This window comes from Equus asinus, chromosome 15, assembly GCF_041296235.1.
Source record: "Equus asinus isolate D_3611 breed Donkey chromosome 15, EquAss-T2T_v2, whole genome shotgun sequence".
NCBI classification, from domain to species: domain Eukaryota; kingdom Metazoa; phylum Chordata; class Mammalia; order Perissodactyla; family Equidae; genus Equus; species Equus asinus.
The window spans coordinates 23536786-23562772 of NC_091804.1; the positions used below are offsets into that span (position 1 = coordinate 23536786).

The 25987-nt window shown below is 48.2% G+C and overlaps 1 protein-coding gene across 4 annotated transcripts in view; it reads left to right on the forward strand.

Annotated features, from left to right (window-relative positions):
* TM9SF4 (transmembrane 9 superfamily member 4) overlaps window positions 1-25987 on the forward strand; it is a 53004-nt gene that overhangs the window by 21612 nt on the left and 5405 nt on the right. For 2 of the 4 annotated variants that reach the window (XM_014845052.3, XM_070485730.1), the window contains 15 exons: window positions 2562-2675; window positions 7293-7392; window positions 12391-12559; window positions 12660-12789; window positions 14240-14363; window positions 15691-15809; window positions 15913-16024; window positions 17395-17465; window positions 19100-19232; window positions 20253-20334; window positions 20432-20507; window positions 22134-22217; window positions 23886-24061; window positions 24576-24639; window positions 25441-25560. In XM_014845052.3, coding sequence (XP_014700538.1) covers window positions 2562-2675; window positions 7293-7392; window positions 12391-12559; window positions 12660-12789; window positions 14240-14363; window positions 15691-15809; window positions 15913-16024; window positions 17395-17465; window positions 19100-19232; window positions 20253-20334; window positions 20432-20507; window positions 22134-22217; window positions 23886-24061; window positions 24576-24639; window positions 25441-25560 — 1674 coding nt within the window. The remainder of the gene's footprint in view (window positions 1-2561; window positions 2676-7292; window positions 7393-12390; window positions 12560-12659; window positions 12790-14239; window positions 14364-15690; window positions 15810-15912; window positions 16025-17394; window positions 17466-19099; window positions 19233-20252; window positions 20335-20431; window positions 20508-22133; window positions 22218-23885; window positions 24062-24575; window positions 24640-25440; window positions 25561-25987) is intronic. The other 2 variants (XM_044748046.2, XM_070485731.1) reach the window with 1 other exon arrangement.

Below are 25987 nucleotides of genomic sequence, written 5' to 3' on the forward strand. Positions count from 1 at the left end.
TCTAAGATAAGTCGATTTGCAGTTTGTTGACAGTATCTTTGTGTGAGGATTGTTTTCTGCATCATTTTCAAAAATTCAAAGTTCATTTTTTTTTCCAAACAACTTTTGGATGGCAGTTTATGCCAGTAATACAGGATTTGTCTTCCTTGCATTTTAGTTAACTGGAATTCAGGTAGAAGGAGGAATTAGAGGAAGAAAGAGGACAGAGTTTATTTCCCTCACACAAAGGACTCACTATCTGAGGACTGACCAGTGAAGCCTAGCAAAGGGTTCCAAAGAGGGAGGACCAGAATCTTCTGATGATTGGTCACGTGGAGGAAGTCCTCCCACACTACTGAGCCCTTTGCTTTGGGCGTGTGTGGAATGGCTCTAGAGGGATTTTCAGGGGACTGGTATTAGTGCTTGGCTATGGGGAGCTGAAGTGGGAGGGAGATTTATTTTTCATGGTATACCCATTTGTACTGTTTGAATTATTTACTGTGTATGTTTTACTTTTTCAAAACTTTTTAAAGCTAGTTATTTTTTAAAAGCCTTCCTTGCGCGTGGTTATGTAAGATGTTAACACTAGGGGAAACTGGGTGAAGAGTACGTGGGAACTCTCATAGTATCTTTGCACTCTTTTGTAAATCTAAATTTTTAAAAAATGGAAAAGGACAGAGGGAGGGGGCCGGCCCCGTGGCCAAGTGGTTAAGTTCCCGCGCTCCGCTGCAGGCGGCCCAGTGTTTCGTTGGTTCGAATCCTGGGCGCGGACATGGCACTGCTCATCAAACCACGCTGAGGCGGCGTCCCACATGCCACAACTAGAAGGACCCAAAACGAAGAATATACAACTATGTACCAGGGGGCTTTGGGGAGAAAAAGGAAAAAATAAAATCTTTAAAAGAAAAAAGGACAGAGGGAAAAATACTGTCTTCCTATACAGAATCCTACCCCCTAAGGCAATTTTCTACCTTCTAGTCTTGTCATTTCTTTTTAAAGATCCTGCTCTCATCCCTAATTCCACTGACCTCCTGCTTACCAAGTACAGTCCAGCTGTCTGAGCCATTTTTGACTGTTTTTATTGGGGTCAGACTCTTATTTCATACTTCATAATGAACATCAGCTGGCGGTTACTTATAAATGTTCACAAGAAATCAAAGGAAAAACACTCCGAATATATTGCTTTTAAGACTTTGACCAAGCTATGTATCTACAAAAAGTGCACTAAGCTCAGAACCTCAGACTTTTAAAGCGATTTTTTTCTCAACTTGTGCCCCTGGTAAAATGCAGATGAGTCTACGTTTTTGGCAAGCCCCCTGCGTGATTCTGATTCTCTATAAAGCTGAGTTCTAGAAAGAATGATCCAAGTGTGTGTGTGGAGGCGGGGTAACTTGAAGGATTGAGATGCTGCAGAGGCAAGGTGATCAGGAGGCTGTGGCCACTGTCTGGGGGGAGGAAATGAGGGCCTGAAATGCCCCAGCAGGAAAGAGGGTGGAGAGAGAAGACAGATGCTGAGGCGCGATTGAGTTGGAGATTCAGGTGTGTGGACCACAGAAGTTCCTTGTTCAGCACAGGCAGAGAGAGAATATCAGGAGTCTCGTTCTTTGAGGGGGCAAGCATGTTATTAATGAAGGGAGAGCCGTGTTGTGATGGGCTGCATTTCTTGAGGGCAATAATTGATCCTTCTTGCCTTTGATTCCCAAGTAACTGTCCTGCATGCAGGTTATTTACTGAGTGCCTACTCTGCACCTGGCACGGGGGACACAGTCCCTGCACCCACAGGGATAACATTCGAGTGGAGGGGGACAGATAATACACAAATAAACAAATACGTCTTTTACATGTCAATTAGATAAGTCCATGAGGAGAAATGAAGTAAGTAGATGGCGAATGGGTAATGGGAACCCTGAGGAGGCTGTTTTAGATAGGATAGTCAGTGAAGGCTTCTCTGAGGAAGTGACATTTGAGAGAGACCTGAATGAAATAAGGAATGAGATGAGCCCTGCAGGTATCTGTGGGAGGGGCAGAGGGAACAGTAAAGGTGACAGTGAGGGGTGGAGAAGGGCTTTGCTATCAGGAGACAACAAGAAGGCCAGTGTAGCTAGAGCTGAGTGAGGAGGAGAGTGGGAGCTGATGAGGTCAGTACAGTTTTGGAGAAGGCATATAGGAAAAATATCTTGGGAACACGGGAGCTTCCTGACAAAGCAAGCCTGTTGCCATATAGAGAAATGGGAATCAGTGGAACACATGGAGCGTTGTTTTCTGTTAGCTACACAGGAGAGTGTAAAAGAACATTGATCCAGAAGTGGGGAGATGTGGCTCCTGTACTACAGTCTTCCTTTTGTCCCAATGTTAGTTACTTCATTCTCTTTGTGACTCATTTCTGGAAGTGCAGAGTCCGTGTCTTGTAGCACTCTTGGGGACGTTTGGAAGAATGCACTTACAAGGGCCTCGGGCCTCTCAGAGTTGGGTGAGACTGGGCCAGTTAAAGCAGACATGGAGGAGGCACTATGACTTGATCTGCCCCTGAGGGATGCTCGCTTCTTTCCCGTTCCCATGGCAGCCTCTCTTCTTCCAAGCAGGATTGGTTGCCGTGGTCCCTACTGCTTCTCTTTCTCACGTGGGATACAAGCGCCTTCTATGTCCCTGGGGTCGCGCCAATCAACTTCCATCAGAACGACCCTGTAGAAATCAAGGTAAGTGCACTCCTGGCCTGTTGCAGCCTCTGTACTGGGCAGACTGGATGGAGGACCGTGGTGAGTGGTCACATCCCTCCTGTGGTTGCATGGGCTGCAAGCAGAGTGCCCTCAGGAGCCCACAGTTCCAGCAACTCTGCCTTGTCGTCTGTCTCTGTCCGCCTCTGGCTTTCTGCAGCTCTGCCTGTGTGAATGTGTTCTCTCTCTGTGTCCCTCTCTCTCTTTCTCTTTGTCTCTGGTTCTCTGTCTTTTTGTTTGTTTTTAAGGTAGGCTTTTGTGTGTGTGTGTGTGTGTGTGTGAGGATGATTGGCCCCAAGCTAACATCTGTTGCCAATCTTCCTCTTTTGTTTTTTTTCTTCCCAAAGCCCCAGTACATAGTTGTATATCCTAGTTGCAAGTCATTCTAGTTCTTCTATGTGGGATGCCGCCACAGCATGGCTTGATGAGCGGTGTATAAGTCCACGCCCAGTATCCAAACTGGTGAACCTCAAGCTGCCAAAGCAGAGCGCATGGCGTTAACCACTCAGCCATGGGGCTGGCCCCTCTGTTTCTGTTTTTTTCTGTCTGTGTTTTTCTCTCACTTGTCTCCGTCTCATATGTGTGTGTGTGTGTGTCTGTCTCTGTCTCTGTTTGTGCCTGTCTGTCTGTCTGTCTCTGTCTTTCTCCATCCCTTTCTGTCTCCTCCTCTATGACATCTCTGCCTCCCTCTTCCATCTGTTCCATGCTCTTCTCTGTTACCAGCTTTTTCTGCGTAACTCATATCATCTGTGTATACAGCCTATTATGGTCTCTGTTTTTTCAATTTTAGCTTCTGCCCCTGGCTGGATTCTCCAGTTCAGTATTTCCAAACTGTTTACTGCGTATCTGAGTGGTGATATATGAGAAGATTTTAAGTGGTTGACAAATACATTTTAATAGCTATTCTCTTTTTAACGTATATTGGGAAATATAGCTAGTACTTCAACTCATGATTTCATGGCTGTCATTATTGATTTTCCCTTTTTAATAGTGCTATAATGTCTGCTTCTGAAATGTATTTAGCTAAAAATGAGTCACATGTAAATTAATAGCAAAATAAGTGGTAAGTAGATAGGGCAAGTGAATGATTAGGGTTTGGGAAGCATTGCCCTAAATCAGAGTCCAGAGAGAAGCTGTCCATCTGGGCCACCTCACCTTTTCGGGCTAGATGCCCACCTGTGGGTGAGTGAACCATGGCAGGGGTGGGGGAGGAGTCACGTAAAATATGGTTGATGAGGGGCAGTGAGCAGGGTGGTGCCTTGATTAATATCTCCACAATGATGGGCTCTTGGTGCCATTCTCAGAGCCCTATGCAGGGCTGGGGCTTGCTGGTGGATCTTCTTGGATCTTGTTTTCCAGGAAACAAACTCACGGGTGGAGATTTGGTGCAGGAGGTTTATTGGGGTGGATCTCAGGGTCAGCACGTGGGAGCGAGGGAGGGAAGCAGGACTGGGCAGAGGGAGACGTCGAGCTGTGGTACCGCAGAGGCCCGTGGGAAGCTCTGGAACTGGACTGGCTGGCCCTTCAGAGTTGTTCCAGATTGAGGCAAGGGGACCGGCTCTCTACATCCTCCATGAACCAGTCGCAGGATATGGACTGCCTCCAAGGAAGGGACATGACCTTGTACAAGGGCTCCTGGCTAAGGGACTCTCCTTTACCATCACCCAAATATAACCACTCTTAATACTTGGGTAAATTTTTCTTAGTCTACTTTTTTTCTGTTCTGTGTTTACAGTATAGGGTACTTGGCATTCTTACAACTCCATAAATCCCCAACTTCTTGACTACCATCTTGGTCCCCCATAGGCAAAATAATGTATTGTTGAAATTTTTAAGAAGTCCTTCAGATCCTTGGTGATTCTGTGTAAAGGGCTAGCAAAACTTAGAAAGTTAGAAAAATAAATTCTCCTAAAATAAACGTGCATTTCTTGCTTCATTGCCATGTTGATGTGAGCCGTGTCTTTACTGGTCTGTGCAAAAGCAAAGCCGAGAGATTGCATGAAAATAAAGTTTTTATCCTGTCCTGGGCATCACAGTTTTCAAAAGGAGAAGCAGAATACAAGAAAGTCATAAAAGGCTGTCCACAGGACGTGCTGTCATGTACGTGCCCTTTTGTTTGCCACCACGTTTTAGGTACAGCCATGCATCACTTAACAACGGGAATACATTCTGAGAAACGTGTCGTTAGGCAGTTTTGTCGTTGTGCAAACATCATAAAGTGTACTTACACAACAAATCTAGATGGTAGAGCCTATTACACACCTAGGTTATATGGTACTAATCTTATGGGACCACGGTCATATATGTGGTCTGTCATTGACCAAAATGTCATTATGTGGTGCATAACTGTATTAGCAAGATTACAAATTGCTACATGTCATATTTATTTGGGGCATCAGATACAAGCAACTTCTGATTACCCAGGGGGAGTTAACCAGTTTAGAGGTTAAAAATATAAATAATACATTTATGGAAAACTGAGAACTGCCATGAATCAAGTTCTAAAAGAGCTGGAATCTTATTTGTCTCCATCACTGCTGTGTCACCAGCTTCTAGTACATAGCCTGGCAGGGCGGATAAATATGTCCGATGAATGACTATTAGAGAGTGCATTTAGAACTATGTAATAACAAGTAAATGCAACGTTACATGTGTTGCATTATTGTGAGCATCTCTCTTCCTTGGAAGTCAGACTTGTAACTTTCAGGAACAATAATTAAAGTAACATTTATTGAGGGTTATTTACATGTCAGGCATTATGCATGGCCGAGTTCAGGATGCCAACCTCTTGAGGCAAATCCGTAAAACTGTATGTTTTACAGATTTACTGTGCATTTTACAGATAAAGGAACTAACTTGCCCAAGGTCACGTGGTGAGGAAGATAGAGGGTTAGTTCAGAGCCCCATCTCTTATCACTTCAAAACCCTTCTTCCCGATGTCTCTGCCTAAAGCCCCCTCCAGAGCAAAGATTGTGGCATAGGAAGAACAGGGTGACTGTGGCTTCTGTCCTGTCACGCTTGGGGATGTGAGAGTGGACACCTCTCACAATGGGTAGGAAGAAAGAGGGTAGGAGGGAACATACAGGTGGGACTCAGTCTGTGTACTGTGGATTCTTTCTGATTGTCCAGAAAGAGAGAATGCCAAGAAACACAAAATAGCAGACTGTTACAACAGACAGTAACTTTTTGGCCATCTTGCCTCAAGCGACTCATGAAATGCTTAATAGTGATCCTCAGTCCCTCAATCAGACAACTAAAAAGCTCTGAAATCCAGTGTTTCTAAACTGATCGTAGGCAAGACTGGACGTGAACTGTTTATTGACTTTATTTCTCCTACTTACTATGAGTATTTTTGCATTTCTTTGCACAAATAGTCATTGAATATGGGGTACTGCTCCAGACCCAGCTGGGAGGTGTTATGAAGCCTATGATTTATTATATACCACATTGCCCTTTGAAAATCCAAAAAACTCCTAATTCCAAAGCAAGAGTTTTAAATAAGGATTGTGGACCTGGGTTCTAAAAACTCTTTAGACTTTTAGATGGTGTATAAGGAATGGTCAATAGTTCCTAAATAGCAGCGATAATTTTGGTTGCATTTAGATTAAGATTTATTTTTTACAACATTTGGATTGGTTCTATTTTATCCGTGCTGGGGGTGTTGTCTCTGTCACCAATTCCAGAGCTATATTCTGTGCACTCACATCATTTCCTAAACATTCTCCCTCATGTTCTTCTTAAACTTCATTTTTAGCGTTTGCATAATATTTAATTGATTGAAAATATTATGGTTTCTTGACTAGTTTCCCATTTTGGGGGCTTTTAGTTGTTTTTCCACTTTTCCTCTCTCCTGTCATTCAGCAAATATTTAATGAGCACCAACTGTGTGCCTAACTCTGTAGGCACTGGGGTTAGAGAGGTGAGAGACACACATGGTCCTTGCCCTCATGGTACTTAAATCTTAAATTCTCATGGGGGGCACTGGTTAAAAAAAGCAACAGGTAAACAAAATAATTACCATTTATCAGATATGCTATAAAGGAAACTATGAGTGTGGAAATAGAGAACAGTGAAGGAAGGTGATTAGAGGAGGAATTCCAGGTGAAAGGATGTAAGCTGAGACCTAAATGTGAGAAGGAGCCAGATATGCATAGTTGAGTAGAGAACCGCAGGTTCAAAGCCTGAGCGGGAGGGGGTGCAACAGAGGAGCTGGAAGTGGAATTGGAGGCAGACCAGTGTGGGTATGAATAAGGAGTGAAGCTCTGTTCCTATTGTTTTTTCCTCATTTGGAGTTATTTCCTTAAGAAAGATGCCCAGAAGTGAAATTATAGGATATTGGCATGTTGAAGATTCTCAATATATATTGAATTTGGTTGTCATTTTAAACAAAATCCATAATGTGATCTAAAAATGAAATATGAAATTCAGAATTGTAGGCAGTGTAGTGTGTGGTATAGTACAGTCGGATCTGCTGCCCTTGGTTTGCCTGTCAGATAATATTACCGAGTGTACCAAAGATGTGTGGGTACCAAGGAGGATTTTTGAAACACTCATCTTGGTTCCTGGATTGAGGAATAACAGCCTCTCTTCTCCCACTAGGCTGTGAAGCTCACCAGCTCTCGAACCCAGCTACCTTATGAATACTACTCACTGCCCTTCTGCCAGCCCAGCACAATAACCTACAAGGCAGAGAACCTGGGTAAGTTCTTGTCTCACACTACTGTCAGCCTGTTCCGAAGGGAAACCCAGGTCTTTTCATAATGATCATAGCAGTTAACCCTCACATGGCACTGTGCTGGACCCCACTCTACAGAGTTTACATACATACATACAGCTCACTTCTCATAATAGCCCTAAGGACCTAGTTGCTGTTTTTATTCCCATTTTTACAGGTTAAGTGACTTGCCTCTGGTTATACTGTTAATGGCTAAGCTGGGCTTGGAATCTGCATAGTCAGGCCTGAGAGGTGGAGCCCTTGGCCACTGCTCAGTCGGCTCTCCCTTGATTTCTGGATATCCCTTTTTGTCTCTCATGGTTTCTGTACCCTGCTCTGCTTTTAATTAAGAGTGAGTGATTACCTCTGGCCCTAAAGGAATCAGAGACATTACCATGGTTCTTGCTAAGCTGTGCAAGACTCGCCTCAAATAATGTGTGAAGCACTGAGCATGATGTCTGGCATGTGTGTCCTGTAAATAGCAGCCTTTTTATTCCAATTCAATAATTTTCCATTTGGTAGAATTTCAGGCTTAAAGTAAAAGACATTAGGAGGCCTTTATTTAGGTTGCAATTATTAGTACTTATTCTTGCCTATCTCAGTGTTAAGTCCTGGAGGTAAAAACGTAGAAAGATGCAAGACTTTCCTCTTCTCTTATAGCTTAGGAAGGAGAAGGGAGAGAACTGGTTCTTGAGCAGGCTCCTGAAAGGGTTGCCTTCTGTCAGGGCTACCCAAGGTTCAGATTTTTTCCAGAACCTCTAGCAGACAAGTATATCTACTGCCAGGTATCGAGTGTCCCAGACCAGCTGGAGGCAGGCCTTGGAGCCAGCTTAACCAAAAGTGGACAGCACCATCTCTCCCTAGGTCTTGCCTTGTAGTGTTGCACAGAGATTCGTCTCAGGGCCTGGATTGACTTCCACTGACTGTCTGGGCTGCTCCTCCTGCCTGCCACCTACCCTTTTCTCTCTCCACACCACACTGTGCTCCAATCACCTTGCCTCTGCCTGGGAAGCCTGACCAGCTTGGTCCTCCAGGCCTCCTGATACCGGGCCCCTTGCAGCAGCTCCTCCTTTCCCCTCTGAGCTGGTGTGGATTCACTGGCAGCCCAAGGCCCAGCATTTGGGCACGCCTCAGTCTGATACTGGGTGACCTTAACCTCTCTGAGTCTCTGCCACATCTTTCATGAAACTGGGGAATGTTCCTGCCTCATAGAAATGGAAACGTCTGTGTACAGAAGTTAGCTAGCCATATTGTATCTCATTTTGCCTTTGTGTAGTACCTCCCTTCCTGGCCTAGGGAGTCTTTGAGCGGAGGGATCATGTCTTAACGTTCCTCTCTGTCCGCGGCTTCTGACCCCGTACTTGATACACAGTAGGCATTCAGTAAATGTTAGTGTCTTATTGAGTGGAGCAGAAACATCCTTGATTGAATGCCTGTTGGATTGCAAGCCTTGAACTCTACATTATCATCATCATCACTGTTAATACTTAGAGCGCTCTCCCCATGAGCCGGGCACTGTTCTAAGCACTTCTATGCTCTAACTCAGTTAATTCTCACACTAGCCCTATAAGGTAGTTACTTACTATCCCTTGTCATAGATAAGGGAAGTGAGGCACAAGGAGGTAAAGTCACTTGCTCCAGGCCCCTCCCCTAGTAAGTGGCAGCACTCAGGCACCCTTGCTTCAGAGTCCAGACCCTTAAGCACCACGCTCTGCACTCTACTTTATTTGATTCTTATAGTAACTCTGCAGAGCCAAGTATGATTGCCCCCAATTCATAGAGAGAGAACAGCAGCTTCAGGGGTTTCAAAGACTTGCTCAAGGTCACATGGCCAATAGGTGGAGAGATTGAGATGTTAACCCAGATTTTTTAACTCTAAAGATAGAATTCTTTCTGTTGTACAGGCTGCCTTCTCTAGAAAGATTCATTCGGGCTGTCTGGGGGCTGTGCTCATGAAAATCATACGGAGATTCATATCATGGTGTATATGTTGGAGCATCTGTGGCAGATGTACTGGAGCACATCAGACTCCCTTAGAGGGTCCACATTCAGAGTTTGTTGCTCATTTAGTCTGGCTGCCTGTCTGCTCCCTGCTTTAAGAAGTTAAGAGGAGTGGCCAGCCCGGTGGCGCAGTGGTTAAGTTCACACATTCCGCTTCTCAGCGGCCCGGGGTTTGCCAGTTCGGATCCCGGGTGTGGACATGGCACTGCTTGGCAAGCCATACTGTGGCAGGCATCCCACATGCAAAGTAGAGGAAGATGGGCACCGATGTTAGCTCAGGGCCAGTCTTCCTCAGCAAAAAGAGGAGGATTGGTGGCAGATGTTAGCTCAGGGCTAATATTCCTCAGGAAAAAAAAAAAGTTAAGAGGAATACTTCCATATTAGAAATGAGCCGTTCCAGACCAGTATGTCCTCTTTCTTGGTTTAAATTTAATTTCTAAATATCAAGAGGTGATGTTTGCCTTACTTGGTCTGCAGCCCTGTTCTTCTCTGTAAGTTCTTCCTTTCCTCAGGTGAGCTCCTCAGTGATCTGAAAGGAAGTGGGCAGTAGGGCATGGTGTAGAGGGAAGAGCCCAGAGTTTAGCACTGCCACAGTCCTCTCGTATGATCATGGGCAAGTCACTATCCCTGTCTGGCTCTCAGAGTTGTCTGTGAAATGGCAGAGGATGACCCGAATCATTTCACCAGTGGACCATGCAGGTATCCCCTTGGTGTCCTTGCTCTCCACCAGCCAGTCCATCCCTGGATTTTGCAGACTCACCTGCATTACTAGGCTTCTAAAACAGGGGGAAGAGGGTTGAGGCCTTCATCCAAGCCCCTGTTCCCCCTCCCCTCCCAGGTGGCCTCATCCACACTTGGCAGGATTGCTACCTTACACAGTTGACTGGTACTCCCTACACTGGTGTAGCTTGTGGCCCTGCCACTTAACCATCTGTGTACCAACAACTCGGCTTCCTCCTACAACCCTGACCTCTCCTCTCAGCCTGAAACTTGGATCTCTAACTGCCTGCTTGACATATCCAAACTGAAAAACTGTCTTCAGTCTAAATTTGCTTTTCTTCCTGTTTTCACCTGGAACCTGGGTGTAGAAACCTCAGTTTTCCTGATATATGCACTACTCCTCACTCGTCGCTCATGTCAGTCAGCACCAGGTCCCCTAGATGCCAGTCCTCAGTCGTTCCTGAATCTGTGTACTTGTTCCCCCCACCACACCCTCTAATCCAGCCTCCGTCATCGGTCACTTACGTGACTGACTGCCATCACCCGCAACCAGTCCTTGCATCTTCTGTCTTTGCAAAACAGCCGGAGTGATCTTTCTGTAATCAGAATCAGATGCTGTCTTCCTCCATCCCTGTTAGAAACCCTTCGTTGCTCTTGTTGCTGTCTGGATAAAGATCAAACTTCCAGTGTGGCCCACAGGCCCCCTGAGGTGCAGCTCCAGCCCGTCTCTCCAGCTCACCTCCAGTCACTCTCCCCGCTGCTCTCCGCATTGCAACCACACAGATCTCTCAAGTTTGCCTTGCTTTTCCCACTTCATGGGGCCTTTGCGTATACTGTTCCTTCTGTCTAGAATATCCTTCCTCTCTCTCTACCTACTTAATACCTCTCTTCCTTTACAGCTCACTTTGAAAATCATTTCCTCAGAGAAACTTTCCTAGACCTACTCCCCCATGTCTAGAGCAGGTTCCTCTCATTATATGGTGCATTCTCATTATCCTGATTATTTGATCTAAGTCCGTCTTCCCACTAGACCATAAGCTCCATGAGTATGTCTGTTCAACATTCTGTCTTCACGGCCCAGCATATAACCAATACCCAGTACATGTTCAGGAATGAATGAATGAACCAACGAACAACCAGCCAGGCAGAGAGTGTCACATCAAGCGGGTCCACCCTGGCAGGCAGGCAGGTGTGAGACCAAGTGCATGTGCAGGCGTTAGTCTTGCCTGTTGACTTTGGTCCGTTTCCTTCAGCTTGCCCCAGTTTCACATCATCCCGGTAGAATTGTTAGAACAGCTCAGAATGAAAGCACTGTTGGTTTTAGTCGGCAGTCCCTAACTGTTTAGTGCCTGCTAGCGTGACGTCTGACTGAAGATTACTCTGAGGCGATAGGCATGCAAGGGGTGTGCCAGTTCTTTAAGTAAAAACATGTTTTGACTAAAAATCTCAGGTGTTGGGTTTTACCCCACTCCCTCCCTGCCTGAACCAGGATCTGAAGACAGATAAATAGGGAACATTGTCTGCCCATAACGAGCTCACAGTCTGGTCGGGGAGGCAGAAACGTAATAAATGGTCACATTGTGCAAAGTCATATCATTGACATATGGAAAGGTGCTGAAGTGATGCTAATGATAAAAATACAATTTGTTGCCTGTCTACTCTGTGCCTGGTATTTTATTTCTCACTGTAACCCTGTGAGATGGGACTACGATTATCCCCACTTTACAGATGAGGAAATTGAGGCTCATTGAGGTTAAGTGACTTAGCAAGACTGCTAAGCTAGTGAGTGGCAGAGCCCAAGTTTAGTAGTAGGTGGCCCTGTCTCTTCACCACTGTATGATGCTGCCTCTGTACAAAAGGAAATCAGAGGAGGGAGTGACGAGCTCAGTCCCGAGGGTGTCAGGAAGGAGTTCCCAGAGAGTGAAATAGAAGCTGAGTTTGAAGGGTGAGAAGGGGTTCCCAGGAACATGGGGCAGGGAATGGCACTCCAGGCAGAGGAAACAACATGAGGCCCAGAGGCATGGAGTGCCATTGCATGTTTGCTCTGAAGAGTCTGGTAGTGCTAGAGCACAAAGCGGGAGGAGAGGGGACATGTGGGAGTCAGACGGGCAAGCTGGGCATGAGCAGATGGGGTAGAGCATTGAGTGCCAGGCTGCGGAGCTGCTGAAGGCCCTGCCAGTCAGCCGTGTGTCTCCCTGGCTCTGCTGACCTCAGCAACCTCAGAGCTGAAGCTCTGAGCTCCATCTGTCTCTCTTATGGCAGGAGAGGTGCTGAGAGGGGACCGGATTGTCAACACCCCTTTCCAGGTTCTCATGAACAGCGAAAAGAAGTGTGAGGTTCTGTGCGGCAAGTCTAACAAGCCAATGACCCTGAGCGTGGAAGAGAGCCGGCTTGTGGCTGAGCGGATCTCAGAGGACTACTATGTCCACCTGTAAGTTGACCTCTGCTGCCTGCCGGCCTCAAGTTCCTGTAGGGGAGGGCACTATGGGAGAGGCAGTCCAGAGGGACTGAGCGGGGCCTTGGGTTTCCAGCATTGCTGACAACCTGCCTGTGGCCACCCGGCTGGAGCTCTACTCCAACCGCGACGGCGATGACAAGAAGAAAGAAAAAGATGTGCAGTTTGAACACGGCTACCGGCTCGGCTTCACAGACGTCAACAAGGTAGAGTGTCACAGTGTGCTCCAAGGGCTGAGGAGCCACACCCCAAAGTCACTAGCACTTGGGGCCACAGAGGAGGGAGAAGTATTTAGCTCTAGGATTGTAACAGAAAAGCTGAGGGTGGCCGAGGCGGGTTCCTCCCAGTGCCGCTGGGCATGGTCTGTCAGAAGTCTGCGTGCTCTGGTAGATATTACACAGGAGGTGGAGGGCACAGTCCCTGAAAACTCAGAGTCCACACTGATAAGATTAAAACCAAAAAACAGAGGCTGGCCCAGTAGCGCAGTGGTTAAGTTCACACGTTCCGCTTCGGCGGCCCGGGGTTCCCCGGTTCGGATCCTAGGGCCAGACATGGCAGCACTTGTCAAGCCATGCTGTGGTAGGTGTCCCACATATAAAGTAGAGGAAGATGGGCACGGATGTTAGCTCAGGGCCAGCCTTCCTCAGCAAAAAGAGGAGGATTGGCGGCAGATGTTAGCTCAGGGCTAATCTTCCACAAAAAAAACCCAAAAAAACAAAGAATCTGGAATTTCATCAGTATGTAGGAGAGGGCAGTGGTCAAGAGCCTGCAGCCTCCCTGGGTTGCAAGTCCTGTCTCCACCACTTACTAGTTGTTGAGAGACCTTGAGCCTACCTATTTCACCTCTCTAAGCCTTTGTTTCCTTATCTGTAGAATGTGTGAAATAGCCATACCCACCCTTTGGGGTTGTTAGGCAGAGAAAATCAGATAATCTGTGCAAGCACTTCCTAGCACAGCCTCTGAGAAATAGCCTAACGCGGCGATGATTGTAACAGTACTTAGCTTTCTAATTTTCTAAACTGAATGTGTGTTACTTAGGGAATAAAGGACAAAAACATTTCTTTTAAGGCATAGCCCTCAAAAGAGCCTTTGAGCTTTGTCCTCAAAGGGCTTCTATCCTAATTGGAAAGAAAACTGACAGTGTGAGACCCTGGATCTGCAGTCCCAGTGCCTTTCACTGCCCGTGGCAGTGCTGTGCTGTCACTGCCAGAGGCATCCAGGGGAGCTCGTGCATTCGGGTTGTCGTGGAGGAGGGGGCCTTGAGCATAGGTAGGCCTGAGCTGAGTGGAGTCGGAGGTGGCATTCTAGTTGGAATGAGTGCTGTAAACAGAGTTGCGGTGTGGGGACTGTTCATGGGGCAGGGAGGGGCTTGGGGAGACCAGGTAGACTAATATGTCTGAGACGATGATGACAGCCGGAGGATAGAGGCCTTGAATACCAGGCTAAGGGATCTGGGCTTTTATCTAGTAAGGCCCAGGGGGCCCTGCAGGGTTTCTGAGCGGGCAAGTGCTCCAAGAGCAGTGTTTTTGGAAGGTTGGTACAGCTGGGCCTGCTGGGTGAGGAGAGGGACCCAATACCTGGGGTGGTCTCCCTGAGTGATTTTCTGGTTGTTTCTTGGCTACTAGCTGTTTTGTTCTCTCTTTTGCTCTGTTTTAGATCTACCTGCACAACCACCTCTCGTTCATCCTTTACTACCACCGAGAGGACCTGGAAGAGGACCAGGAGCACACATACCGCGTCGTCCGCTTCGAGGTGATTCCCCAGAGCATCAGGCTGGAGGGTGAGTGGGGAGGTATGACCAGAGGGGCAGGGCTGGATGGGCCTGGGCTACCACGCCCAGGGTCTTCTCTCACTTGGTTCCTGAAATAGCTGATAGGCCCTGGTGTGGCGTATAGGCCCAGCTAAGGCGGGGTCACTGCATTCCCATCAAAGAAGGTGGGAGGTGAGGGGAGTGCTGACATCCCTTGTGTCCTGGCCTGGCACCTTACCAGTTTACCACCTCCTGGCAACCCCCAGAGGTATGTGGTAATTATAGATGAGGCACCAGAGGCTCAGAGCGGTTGGTGACTTGGCCAAGACCAAACAGCAACTTGGGGCTTGGTTAAGCCTCTCATAAGAACCTGCCAGCTCACCCTGGGTTGAGAACAAGGGGCAGGGGTACAGAGAAGAGCTGTCGGGTAGCCAGCTTCATGTGTCTCTTTCTCTGTGTGAAGGATTGACATAGACTAAGATTGGCCCAGGGTCCGGCAGTGGTGTGGGAATTTGAGAGCCCAGCACCAGTCCTTGGGGCCTGCTAGGACCTGGTCCAGCTTTCCCTCACCTCTCAGCCCCTGCTCACCACAGGATGTGCTTCCACTTAACAAACCTGGCCTTTTGTCCACAGTGGTGGTGGGTTTCTGGGGTTTTTTTTTAAGCTGTGGAACATAGTTTTCAAACAAAATCACCCGCAGAAGTCTCATAGATCCTGTACTTTCAGAGCAGCATACTGCCTCTCCTGTGAGTGTCATGAGCACAGCTGTAGGTTTATTATGTGTGACTATTTTGACATCATCTGCTCCTGCACTGGCTCTTTGAAGTTAGAGACTCTGTCTCCTTTTCTCACCATTTTCTCTCTGGCTCAGTACCTGGCACATAGCAGGTGTTTATAAGATACTTGTTGGTTGAATGAACAGACAGATAACAGGATGAACAAATGAGTAAGTGAATGATTGAATTAGTAAAGTGCCAGGACTGTGGGGACTCGGTGAATGAGTAAACATATCATAGAATGAGTCAGTGTTGTTTTTCGTGTTAGATGAGACTGATTGAATCAGTACATGAATGTTTGGATTGAGTGAAGGAAGATTGATTGACTAAGTGAAGGATTCAGACAGCCCCCCACTCCACATCTGCCTCTCTGCAACCCCTAAGACCCTTTGGGCGGTTAGGGCTCTGGGCAGCATAATTTTAAAACTATTGTTGTCAGCTGTTGTCCCAGCCTCCACTCAGACTCTGGGTCCAAGCAGCTTGCTGCCCCCTCAGGCAGTCTCTGAAGGCACCCCCAAGAACAGCCCTTGGGTAATAGCACTGGCTCCCACAGGAACAGACTGAGTCTCTGTCTCTCACAGACCTCAAAGCCGATGAGAAGAGTTCATGCACCCTACCTGAGGGTACCAACTCCTCGCCCCAGGAAATTGACCCCACCAAGGAGAATCAGCTGTACTTCACCTACTCTGTACACTGGGAGGTGAGAAGGGCCGGGGGCCCACAGCAGGGGAGGAGGGGTCTGGTCTGGGCAGGAGTTGTCTAGCAGGAGGCCTGACTCTAAGTACTTCCTGCCCCTCCGCCAGGAAAGTGACATCAAATGGGCCTCTCGCTGGGACACTTACCTGACCATGAGTGATGTGCAGATCCACTGGTTTTCTATCATTAACTCTGTCGTCGTTGTCTTCTTCCTGTCAGGTGAGAGATCTGTGGGTTGGAGGGTGGAGAGGACAAGGCAGTGAGGGATGAGAGGCTGAGGCATCACGTCACCTGAGGGGGACTTCTAGGGTGTTCTTGGGGCCAAGCGTGGGTCAAAAACAGACATCAGGGCTCAGTGCTAGGTATCAGGTATACAAAGGTGAACAAGACTCAGCCTCTGCTCTGGACAGCTCCCTAAGGGCAGATGGATACATCTCTTCATGCACACATTCATTCAACCAGATTTTGTTCTTGTTCATTCTGTGCTGGCACTATGCCAGATGCTGGGGATACAGTGTTGCATAAATCCAACCCAGTCTCTGCCCTCACAGAGTCTATTCTGGTGGTGGGAGAGAAACAGAAAAGCAGAGAAGTAGTTGAGTTCCAGGTAGTGATAAGCGCTATGAAGCACATACACGGGGTGACCAAATACACAGCTGTTGAGGGAAGAGTGAGGCCTGCTTTAGAAAAGACCTCTCTAAATGAGGAGAGAGACCCAAGGGAAGACTGACCCAGCAAGGGCCATGGCCCTGCAGCAGGACACGCTTGGTGAGGAAGCCGGATGGGGACAGGGTGGTGAGCAGGTGGGAGGGTAGTGGGCAGAGGTGGCATGACAGCGATCGCTTCAATACCATGTGAGAAATAAAGATAATGCTAGCTACTGTTTATTAAACATTTACCAAGGGGCCAGCTGCTGTGCTAGTAAGCACTTTATAAACATCTTGATCCTTGAAGTCCCATGAGCCAAGCCTGAAAATGTTAAGTTAGCTCAAGTCATACAACTCATTGTCTTAAGCTCTACACTTTGCTGCCTGGAGAGGGAAAGGGTGCTGTGGAAATACAAGTGGGGGTCCTCTGAACTCTTTGGGATGTTGAGAGGCGAAGATGCCTGGGGTGAGTCTTGAAACGTGTGTAGGAGTCAGGGCAGATTGGGGCATTCCAGCAAAGGGAATAGTCTGGGTATAGGCCTGGAGACGAGAGAGAGATGAGACTGTGAACTGATAACAAAAGCAGGAAATAACCAGAGCTGGAGTGAGAGGTGAGCCTGGGAGGAGGTGAGGCTCGAGATGCTGGTAGGACCAGGCCATGGAGCAGCTGGGATGCTGTTCTCCCTGGAATAAAAAGCACCCATCCCAGCAGCTCTCCCCCAACCAGGGGAGTGACCCTCCATGCGCCCCTCCCTGAGTAGATATGGTAGAGCTATGCCCTTGAGAGGACCTGACGTGGCTGCATAGCCACTTCCCACTGGAGAAAGCCATGCATGCCAGCCATCACACAGTGAAACCCCAAGCCCAGGCAGGCATGCAACACGGAAGACTTGGTTGGCAGTGCTGATGACTCTTCCTCCTCTGCACCCCTGTCTGTTTCAGGCATCCTGAGTATGATTATCATTCGGACTCTCCGGAAGGACATTGCCAACTATAACAAGGAGGATGACATTGTACGAGGTCTTGGCTGGGGAGGGATGGACTTGGAGAGCGAGAGCAGTCTAGCAGCAGGCTCCAGGCCTGCCAGACCCGGGTGTGTGGGGGGGCCCAGGGGGTGATCTTTCATAGAGTAAACCTCAATACTGAAATGGAAAAGAATATTTACCGACCCAAAATGATGGGGACAGGCTTTCTATTTTCTAAGCATAAAAGTGATGGGAAAAATCACAGAAAATTTGATGAATTTGACATTAAAAATTTAGAAACTGTTCTGCCTGTCCAAATACATAAACAAAACAGGAAAGTGAAATGACAAAACAATATTTGCAACAAACTTGAAAAAATATGATACAGTCATAAGAATTGGTATAAAATCTCTTTAAAAAAACAAACTAAAATCTCTAATGTGATAATGAACAAAAAATGTATAGACAGAGAACTATATATGGCTAGTAAACATGTGAAAGACTGTTTTTACCTCAAGGATAACCCCCCAAATGCAGATTCAAACAATCATGAGAAGACAATTTTGGACCTTCAAATTAGCACAGATTTTTATTTTTTCATATAGTACTAATTATTGGCGAGGTTAATGTGAGATAAGTGCCTTTCCATGCCATGCATGCAAGCGAAAATTGATAGTTTTCTGAAAAGTGATTAATTGGCTGTATATATCATGAACTGTAAAATAGTTAACTTGCTTTGACCAGGTAATTCTTCTAGAATTTTCCTGAGGAAGCATCAAAAACAAAAGACTTGGTCTAGAAACATTTATTGCAGTTTTATTTATTATTTAGATAAACTGAAGATAATGTGATATCTGATAATAATGGATTAGTTATTTTATGGTATAGCTGTACAATAAAAAATTGGACAGACATTAAAATAGTAATTGCAAAGAGTATTTATTGGCATGAGGAAATGCTCACAATCAAACATCAACTGAAAATAAGGAAGTACGCAGTAAATACAGTCTGATCCCGATTCCATTGTTTAAAAATTATATGTACATATGTGCATATACATACAAAAAGATTAAAGGAAATATATCAAAATAGTGGCATTGTTAAGTGAGGGGAGTATAAGTCACTTTTTTATTTTCTGTATCTTTCTGGGTTTTGTTTTAATCTTTGAGTGTTTATGAGTTTGATGTCTTTTGTTGTTCAGTCTTTTAGGATTTTTAAAACATTTTCCATGATAAACATTTATAACTTTTTGTTCATTTGAATATCATGCCATGTACCAGAAAGTTTTTTGGCTTTCTTTTTGTGACACAAGAGCACATACTACTTTCATAATCAGTAAAAAAAAAAAAAAAAAAAACTTCTAAATCTGACCACCCAACAACTGTCAAGGTAACTTTTCAATGTGTTGATGGTTATGTTATTCTAGGCATGATGTCTGTGGAATTCAGGGAGGAGATTTCCCTTTTAAGTCTCATGTTTGTACCCTCCTCCTTTCCCCGTGTGACAGTTCTCTGGGAAGCACTTTCTCCTGTCACTTACACTCCCATGTCAGAGTGGGCTGGGTGATACCTGAGGAACCCTCAGCCCTAATTAGGGGGCATGGGTCCTTGGGGGTGGTCCTTGCAGAAGCTGCCTCCTCCAGAGCCTAAGAAGCAGCCTCACTCTCTGGCTCTTTGCTGCAGGAAGACACCATGGAAGAGTCTGGGTGGAAGCTTGTGCACGGTGATGTCTTCAGACCCCCCCAGTACCCCATGATCCTCAGCTCCCTGCTGGGCTCAGGCATTCAGCTCTTCTGTATGATCCTCATCGTCATCTGTGAGTGGGCCTCGTGGGGCTGGGTGTGGGGGCCTGTCGCCAGAGCAGCACAGGCCTGAATCTGAGAAAAGGGTGGGCTTCCCTCCCCCAGAGAAGGGGGAGCGTGTCAGCATCTCTGGGCGAAACAGCTGTCCATCCCAGCGGGAGGGCTGAGTCCTCTCAGCCCCAGGCCCTAGTGATTCGGTCCTCCTTGGAACTTGCCAGCACTGTTGGTCACCCACCACGTCCACAGTGAAGCCGCTCATCAGTGCTCTGAGATCGGCCTCCTTTCACAGTTAGGCCTTAAATGATCCACCGAAGTCAGTACCAGGGTTAAGAGTGGAATCGGGTCTTTTTCTAAGAAAACAACCCCCAAAATCTCATATGTAGTAGTTACAGACAGTTCTGAAGTCAATCTGCCAAAATAAAATTTTTTTTACCATTTTAACCATTTTTTTTTTACTGACATTTAACACTTTGTCTTAGTTTGTATACAATTTGATGATTTGGTATATGTATATATTGCAAAATGCGTACCACAGTAAGTTTAGTTACAATTTTTTTTTCTTATGATGTGAACTTTGAGGACCTAATCTCCTAGAAACTCATCTGCCTAAATTTGTATCTTTGCTTCATGCCTCCAAGCTTTGTGACCTTGGACAAGTCACTTAAGCTCTGTGAGTCTCAGTTTCCTCATCTGAGAAACGGGAAAACTAACCTCCTCCTCACAGGGTTGATAAGGCAGATTCAGTGAGCTGGCATTCATAATGCTCTCAGCTTGGTGCCTGGCTGGTTGCAAGCACTCTGTGGGCTGGAAGCTGCAGTTAGGATGCAGCCAGCCAAGGCCCAGTGGCTGCTACACCCCTCGGAACCCCAGCTAAGACCTGGTGTCCTGTAGAGAGGGAGGGAGCATGCTGTTTAGAGGGCCAAGGGAGAAGGGAGCCTCTTCTGCCTTGGGCCCTGTCAGCTGACATGGGCTGGCAGCCTGGCCATCAGCCCCCCTGACTCTTTCTTTCCTTCCCTCTCTCCCTCCCTCCACAGTCGTGGCCATGCTTGGGATGCTGTCACCCTCCAGCCGGGGAGCCCTCATGACCACGGCCTGCTTCCTCTTCATGTTCATGGGGTAGGTGTGTCTGAGTGGGCTCCCGGGGGTTGGCACAAGCTGCCCACACTCCACCTAACAGGTCTCCTTACTGTGGATCCCTGCCGTTTCCCCACAGGGTGTTTGGTGGATTTTCTGCCGGCCGTCTATACCGCACTCTGAAAGGCCATCGGTGGAAGAAAGGAGCCTTCTGTGTAAGTCTCTTCATACCTCCTCCCTCTGTTGGCAGGGAGCTGAGAAGCTGTTTCTTGGGCTCCTCAGGAGCACCATGAGCAGGCCCCGGGGGGAATTTTAGCCCGGAGGCTGAGTGGCAGCACGATGGAGCAGGAAGAGCACCCGCCTGAGGGCCAGGAGCATTGGGCTCTTACCCACACGGCAGTGGGACCTCTGAGGGCCTGAATGCCGCGTCCGTAAAATGAGGGCATTGAATTTAGGTGATTTTAGCCTCTGTTGGCCGATGGCTCAAGCAAGAGAAGAAATAGGGGATTCAGAATAACAGGATTTAGGCACCAGGCCCAGGTATCAAAGTTTGAGGTCAAAACCTGATCCGCAGGCCCTGCCCAACAGAAGAAAGGCGGAACTGCCTGTCAGGGCAGGAGGGGCCAGGGCCCACATCACCGTTGGCCTGTTTTTCAGACTTTGGTGCCCCTGTTTCTCTTCACTGAGGACAGCTCCTGCCCTTCTCTCTCCTCCTGGTGTTGAGGATAGTTCTTGGCAACAGAAAAGACTGTAGAAACCAGAGGACTCCTAGGAGTGAACCCTGCCTCCCAGGGAGCCCGGAGCCCTGAGCCCCCTCCCAGAGCAAGCAAGAGCCTGCATGGAAGGCCTTGGTACAGTGTTAGCACTCAGGAGGCGGACACCTGAGATGGGATTACTGTACCCATGTAAAGGCCCAGGGACGGGGATGTGCAGAATGGTGGCCAGTTATTGGATGTGGGAGGCTACGGGCCAAAGGTGAAACTGACAGCAGAGGTTGAGTGCCAGATTGCAGGGGGTCTCAGGCAGCCACGTGGTGAAGGAGACTCCACTGTAGGTCTGTGGCTTTGGTTCCACGCGTCTGGGCCCCAGCCCAAAAGATTCTGATTGGATAGAATACACCGCAGGGAGTCAGGAGCCTGAGCTCTGGACTCAGTCTGCCTGGGTTTAACCTCCGCTCCACCCTTCACTGACTCTGTGAGTTGGGGGTGTGTTTAACATTGCTGGGCCTCAGTGTCCTCTTCTTTAAAAGGGGATAATGGTAGTCCTTCTCCTCTAGGCCTGTAGAGAGGACTATGTGAGATGATGCATATAGAGGCCAGTACCTGCTGCCCCTGAGAGCCAATTATGAGACTGACGTGCTGCCTACTGCGCTAAGAAGGCACTTCTGAGAGCCAATTAAAGCTTAACCACCACTCTGAGCAGTTTGGGTTGAGGCCCAGACATCTATGTTTTATACAAGTTTTATTCATTCATTCCTAGTCAGCAAATGTTTATTGAGCAGCTACTGTGTTCTAAGTGTTTGAAGTACATCAGTGAACAGAAGGCGCACTCCTCCCAAGGAGCTTACAGTCTGGGGGGGTGGGCAGACATTGACCAGGTAACAACAATATGTAATTAACAAACTGAGCCGAGGGCAAGGAAGGGGCAGTTCAGGGGTATAAAAGGACAGAGAACAGCAGGAGGCTTGCCCAGTCTGGGGGCTGGGAAAGCTCTGGAAGAGATGGTCCTTGAGCTGAGTCCTGAAGGACAAGGAGGGGTTGAAGACCTCTGATCTGGGAGCCCCCCTGGGACAGATGGGAGCTGCCTAGATACAGCTTCCCAACCTGGTCTCTCGCTTCCAGACGGCGACGCTGTACCCTGGCGTGGTGTTTGGCATCTGCTTCATATTGAATTGCTTCATCTGGGGAAAGCACTCATCAGGAGCGGTAAGTGCCCTCCCCCACGCTTCCAGCCCCTCCCCAGCAAGGGAGGGCCAGCTGTGCTCAGTCTCACTCCTGCAGGTCACTTCCTGCTGTTCCCTTCCCTTTTCTGAGTCCCCAGAGTTCTGTTTCCAGCCCTGGGGGCTGAGGGCCAGCTGGGGTTTCCTCAGCCCTGCCCATCCGTTTGCCCTGACCCTGGCCTTCCCATGAGCTCCTTCAGACAGCTGGCCAAAGCTCACTTCCCCATAGGGAGGTTTCCATAGTCCAGGGGCCAGCTGGGGAATTTCCCTTTGTCTCCACCAAGGGAAGGCTGCCTGCTGTGGATTTGTTAGGTCAATATCCCCAAACAAGGCTCCCCTGCTAGTGTCCCAGCCCGCCAGCACCAGCCCCTGCGGGTTGCCCTATCCTCAGAGCAGGGATCCTGCCAGCCTCAGTCATTGCTAGCAGCTGCCCAGGACTCATCGAGTAGGCTTGTGACCTCAGTTGGGGTTGGGAGATGGGGTCTTGATCAGTTAGCAGCGCTACAGCAGAGGCAGGGCCTGCCTGGAGCTGCCTCCCCTCCACCTGCAGGTGCCCACTAAAGGTCCTTGGGCGAGGCTTCAAATGTGGCCGGAGGCCTGGGTTCTTTGCGGCAGTCCAGGAAGCCACCGTCAGGACAGACAGCCGTGCTCTTCCTCTGACTTCCTCTTTTTTATACCTGTGTTCCTTCTCTCTTTCAACATTTTTCCTTCCATCGCCAACTGCTCATTGTAAACACTCATTGTAGAACTTGTGGAAAGTCCAGAGAAGTTAAGAAAGAAATCAGAAATAACCCATAATCCAGTCACCCAGACATAAATACTATGTAGATCTTTACTCTATGTTTTTACAGTCTTTTTTACTTTTTTAAGATAGGTTTAAAATGGAATGATGTATAATTTAAAAGTTATAAAATTATAGTAGCAAACATTTATATGGTGCTTACTTTGGAATAAGTACTATTCTAAGCTTTACATATATTAAATCATTTCTTCCATTTTGCATGATTCTTGTAAAACCTAATGCTGTACAGAAAAGGATAAAGAAGAAACCGAAAAGTCAGTTCTCCTCCTCCATACCCCATCCGAGGGAGTGCTGTTCACTTGTTGGCATGGGCCTCTCTAGGCACGTATACATATAAATATTGGGGTGGTGTTATTAAAATGGAATCCTATACATATGGTTTTATAACCTGCATGTTTCACTTAGTAGTATATGGTGATGTTTTATTTTAACAAAATTGGGGACACACTATCTGTGCAGTTTTGTCTTTTCTCTTCTTTCTTCACTTAACATACCATGCATCATTTTCCTTGGTTCTGGCCTTTTCATCTGCCCTTCCTGTTCTCAGTCTCCTCCTCCGCCTTCTTTCCCTCTTCCTCCCAGGATGACAGGCTCGCCTGGGGTGCTGTGGTTCCTTCTTCACTTCATAGCTCAAATGGCCCTCCATCTGCCCTCGGCTCTTCCCCAGGACTGGGTCAGCCCCAAGGTGTTCTGGCCAGGAGCCCTGTGGAGGGTGTGTGTGCAGGACCTTCCCCACCGTGGTGGCCCTGCTGTGCCCCTCCTTCCCTGGATCCCAGAAGGCCCCCCTCTTTCCTACCCAGCCCCCAGCCTGGGCACCAGGCCTTGAGGAGCCTCATGGCGCTGTGTCCACAGGTGCCCTTCCCCACCATGGTGGCCCTGCTGTGCATGTGGTTTGGGATCTCCCTGCCCCTCGTCTACCTGGGCTACTACTTCGGCTTCCGCAAGCAGCCATATGACAACCCTGTGCGCACCAACCAGATTCCCCGGCAGATCCCTGAACAGCGGTGGTACATGAACCGATTTGTGGGGTGAGTCTCCAGCACGGGCAAGGCCGGGGAGTTCTGGAGTGGGCGAGGCCAACAGTGCCCTGAGCCATCTCCTTAGGAGGATGTGGAAGAGATGCCCTCCCACCGGGGGTGCTGTGACTGGTGTTCTCCAGCTCCGGCTGACTCCAGTAGACTTCATGAGAGCTTAGCTATGCTGTAAGATGCAGAGGACCAAGTTGTAGCCAGACTAGGTGTTGACCTAGGAACCAGGACAGGGGAGGGGAAGAGTGGAAAGATGCGGTAAGACAAGTTAAGACCACCACTCAGACCTCATGCAAGTCACCCCACCTCTCTACCTGAGTTTCCCCATCTATAAAATGGGGAGAAGGGTGCCCACCCTGCCTGCCTCTCTAGAGGCCGTAATGGTACAAAAGCATACCCAAAGAAGGAGCCAGCACAGCTGTGTAAGCACTTGCTTTCGCTCTGGCTTGGGGGGGAACCTGGGGCTTCCAATGACCTAGGTCTCCTCACATCATTACCCTCCCTCCTGCCGCAGCATTCTCATGGCTGGGATCCTGCCCTTCGGCGCCATGTTCATCGAGCTGTTCTTCATCTTCAGTGTGAGTGCCGCCGCCTGCCCCCCCGCCCCTCACACAGCCAGCCTTCTCCCACGTTAGTCTGACCCCTCCCCCTCCTCTTAGGTGCTCTGCCTCCTAAGCCTGTGAAGTTTCAGGTGGGCCGTGTAACCTCTTGGAGCTCCCATGCTTCACCTTGAAATGAGATACCAGTCTCGCCCCTCAGGACATCTTGGATGGTTACATGAGATATGCCATGTGTCTGGGGTCTGGTGTGTGGCAAGGGTCCAGTAAATAGAAGCCACTTCGGTATTACTGCGGTCAGTCACCACCATTATCATTGTGGCATTTGCTTTGATTTCGGGCACATCTTTACCTGTCTAGTTACTCAGAAGTCTCAGGAAAGCAGGGGGAATGATCCATAATTCTCAGGGTTATTGTGAGGCTGGATTGCACTCATGTCTATAAAAGGCGCAGTGCTTGAGGTTCAGAAACTGTTTGTTAAATTGTAACTGTTTTTGTGATGGTTACTCCTGTCCCAGGGGTGCCAGGGTAAAATTGGCAGGAGGGCTCTTCAGAGCCGTTCATTATTTTCCACAAGCTGCTGAGTTCAGGCTGGGGCCCCCCCATCAGAGGGTCAGCCATACCTCAGCCCCTCCCTAAGAACAGCCTGGCTCACCCTCTGCTTCAGGGATAAGGGACCAGTCAGAGCCACATGCCAGGCCCACAGACCCCAATGGTGTCATGATGCTATCTCCATTCCTGCCCTGGTGGCAGGGTGTGGCAGGGGAAGGGGCCACTGAGTGGAGGCAGGCTAGCTGAAGGCCAGCTGTGGTGTGTCCACAGGCCATCTGGGAAAATCAGTTCTATTACCTCTTTGGCTTCCTGTTCCTCGTCTTCATCATCCTGGTGGTATCCTGTTCACAAATCAGCATCGTCATGGTGTACTTCCAGCTGTGTGCAGAGGTGAGGGAAATGGGCCCAGGAGTTGTGGGTGGGGGGAGCATTGAACGGGTCAGTGAGGCTGTCTGCATTTCCGATGTGGTCCCCCCTCTTCTGGCCGTGAGGTCTTGGGCAAGTATGTCACTTCGCCTCTCCTAGCCTCCATTTATTCAACTTTAGACTGGAGTTAATGATCCCTACCTTACAGCATAATTGTGTGGAGAAGTCACCTCTATTTGATGAAAGGGACAGTAGATTTGTCAATACTAAGTCTACTCGAGTAGTGGTTTCCCCAACAGCTGATGCAGATTGAGTGACCTGCCCTCCCTCTGGGGACTAACTCTTAGGAGAGTGAGCAAAACAAGTGCTCTGGGACAAATGGCCTGGGCTGAAACCCTGGCTCCTCCCTCAGTAGCTCTGGATCTTGGGCAGTTGCTTACCTCGCTGCCTT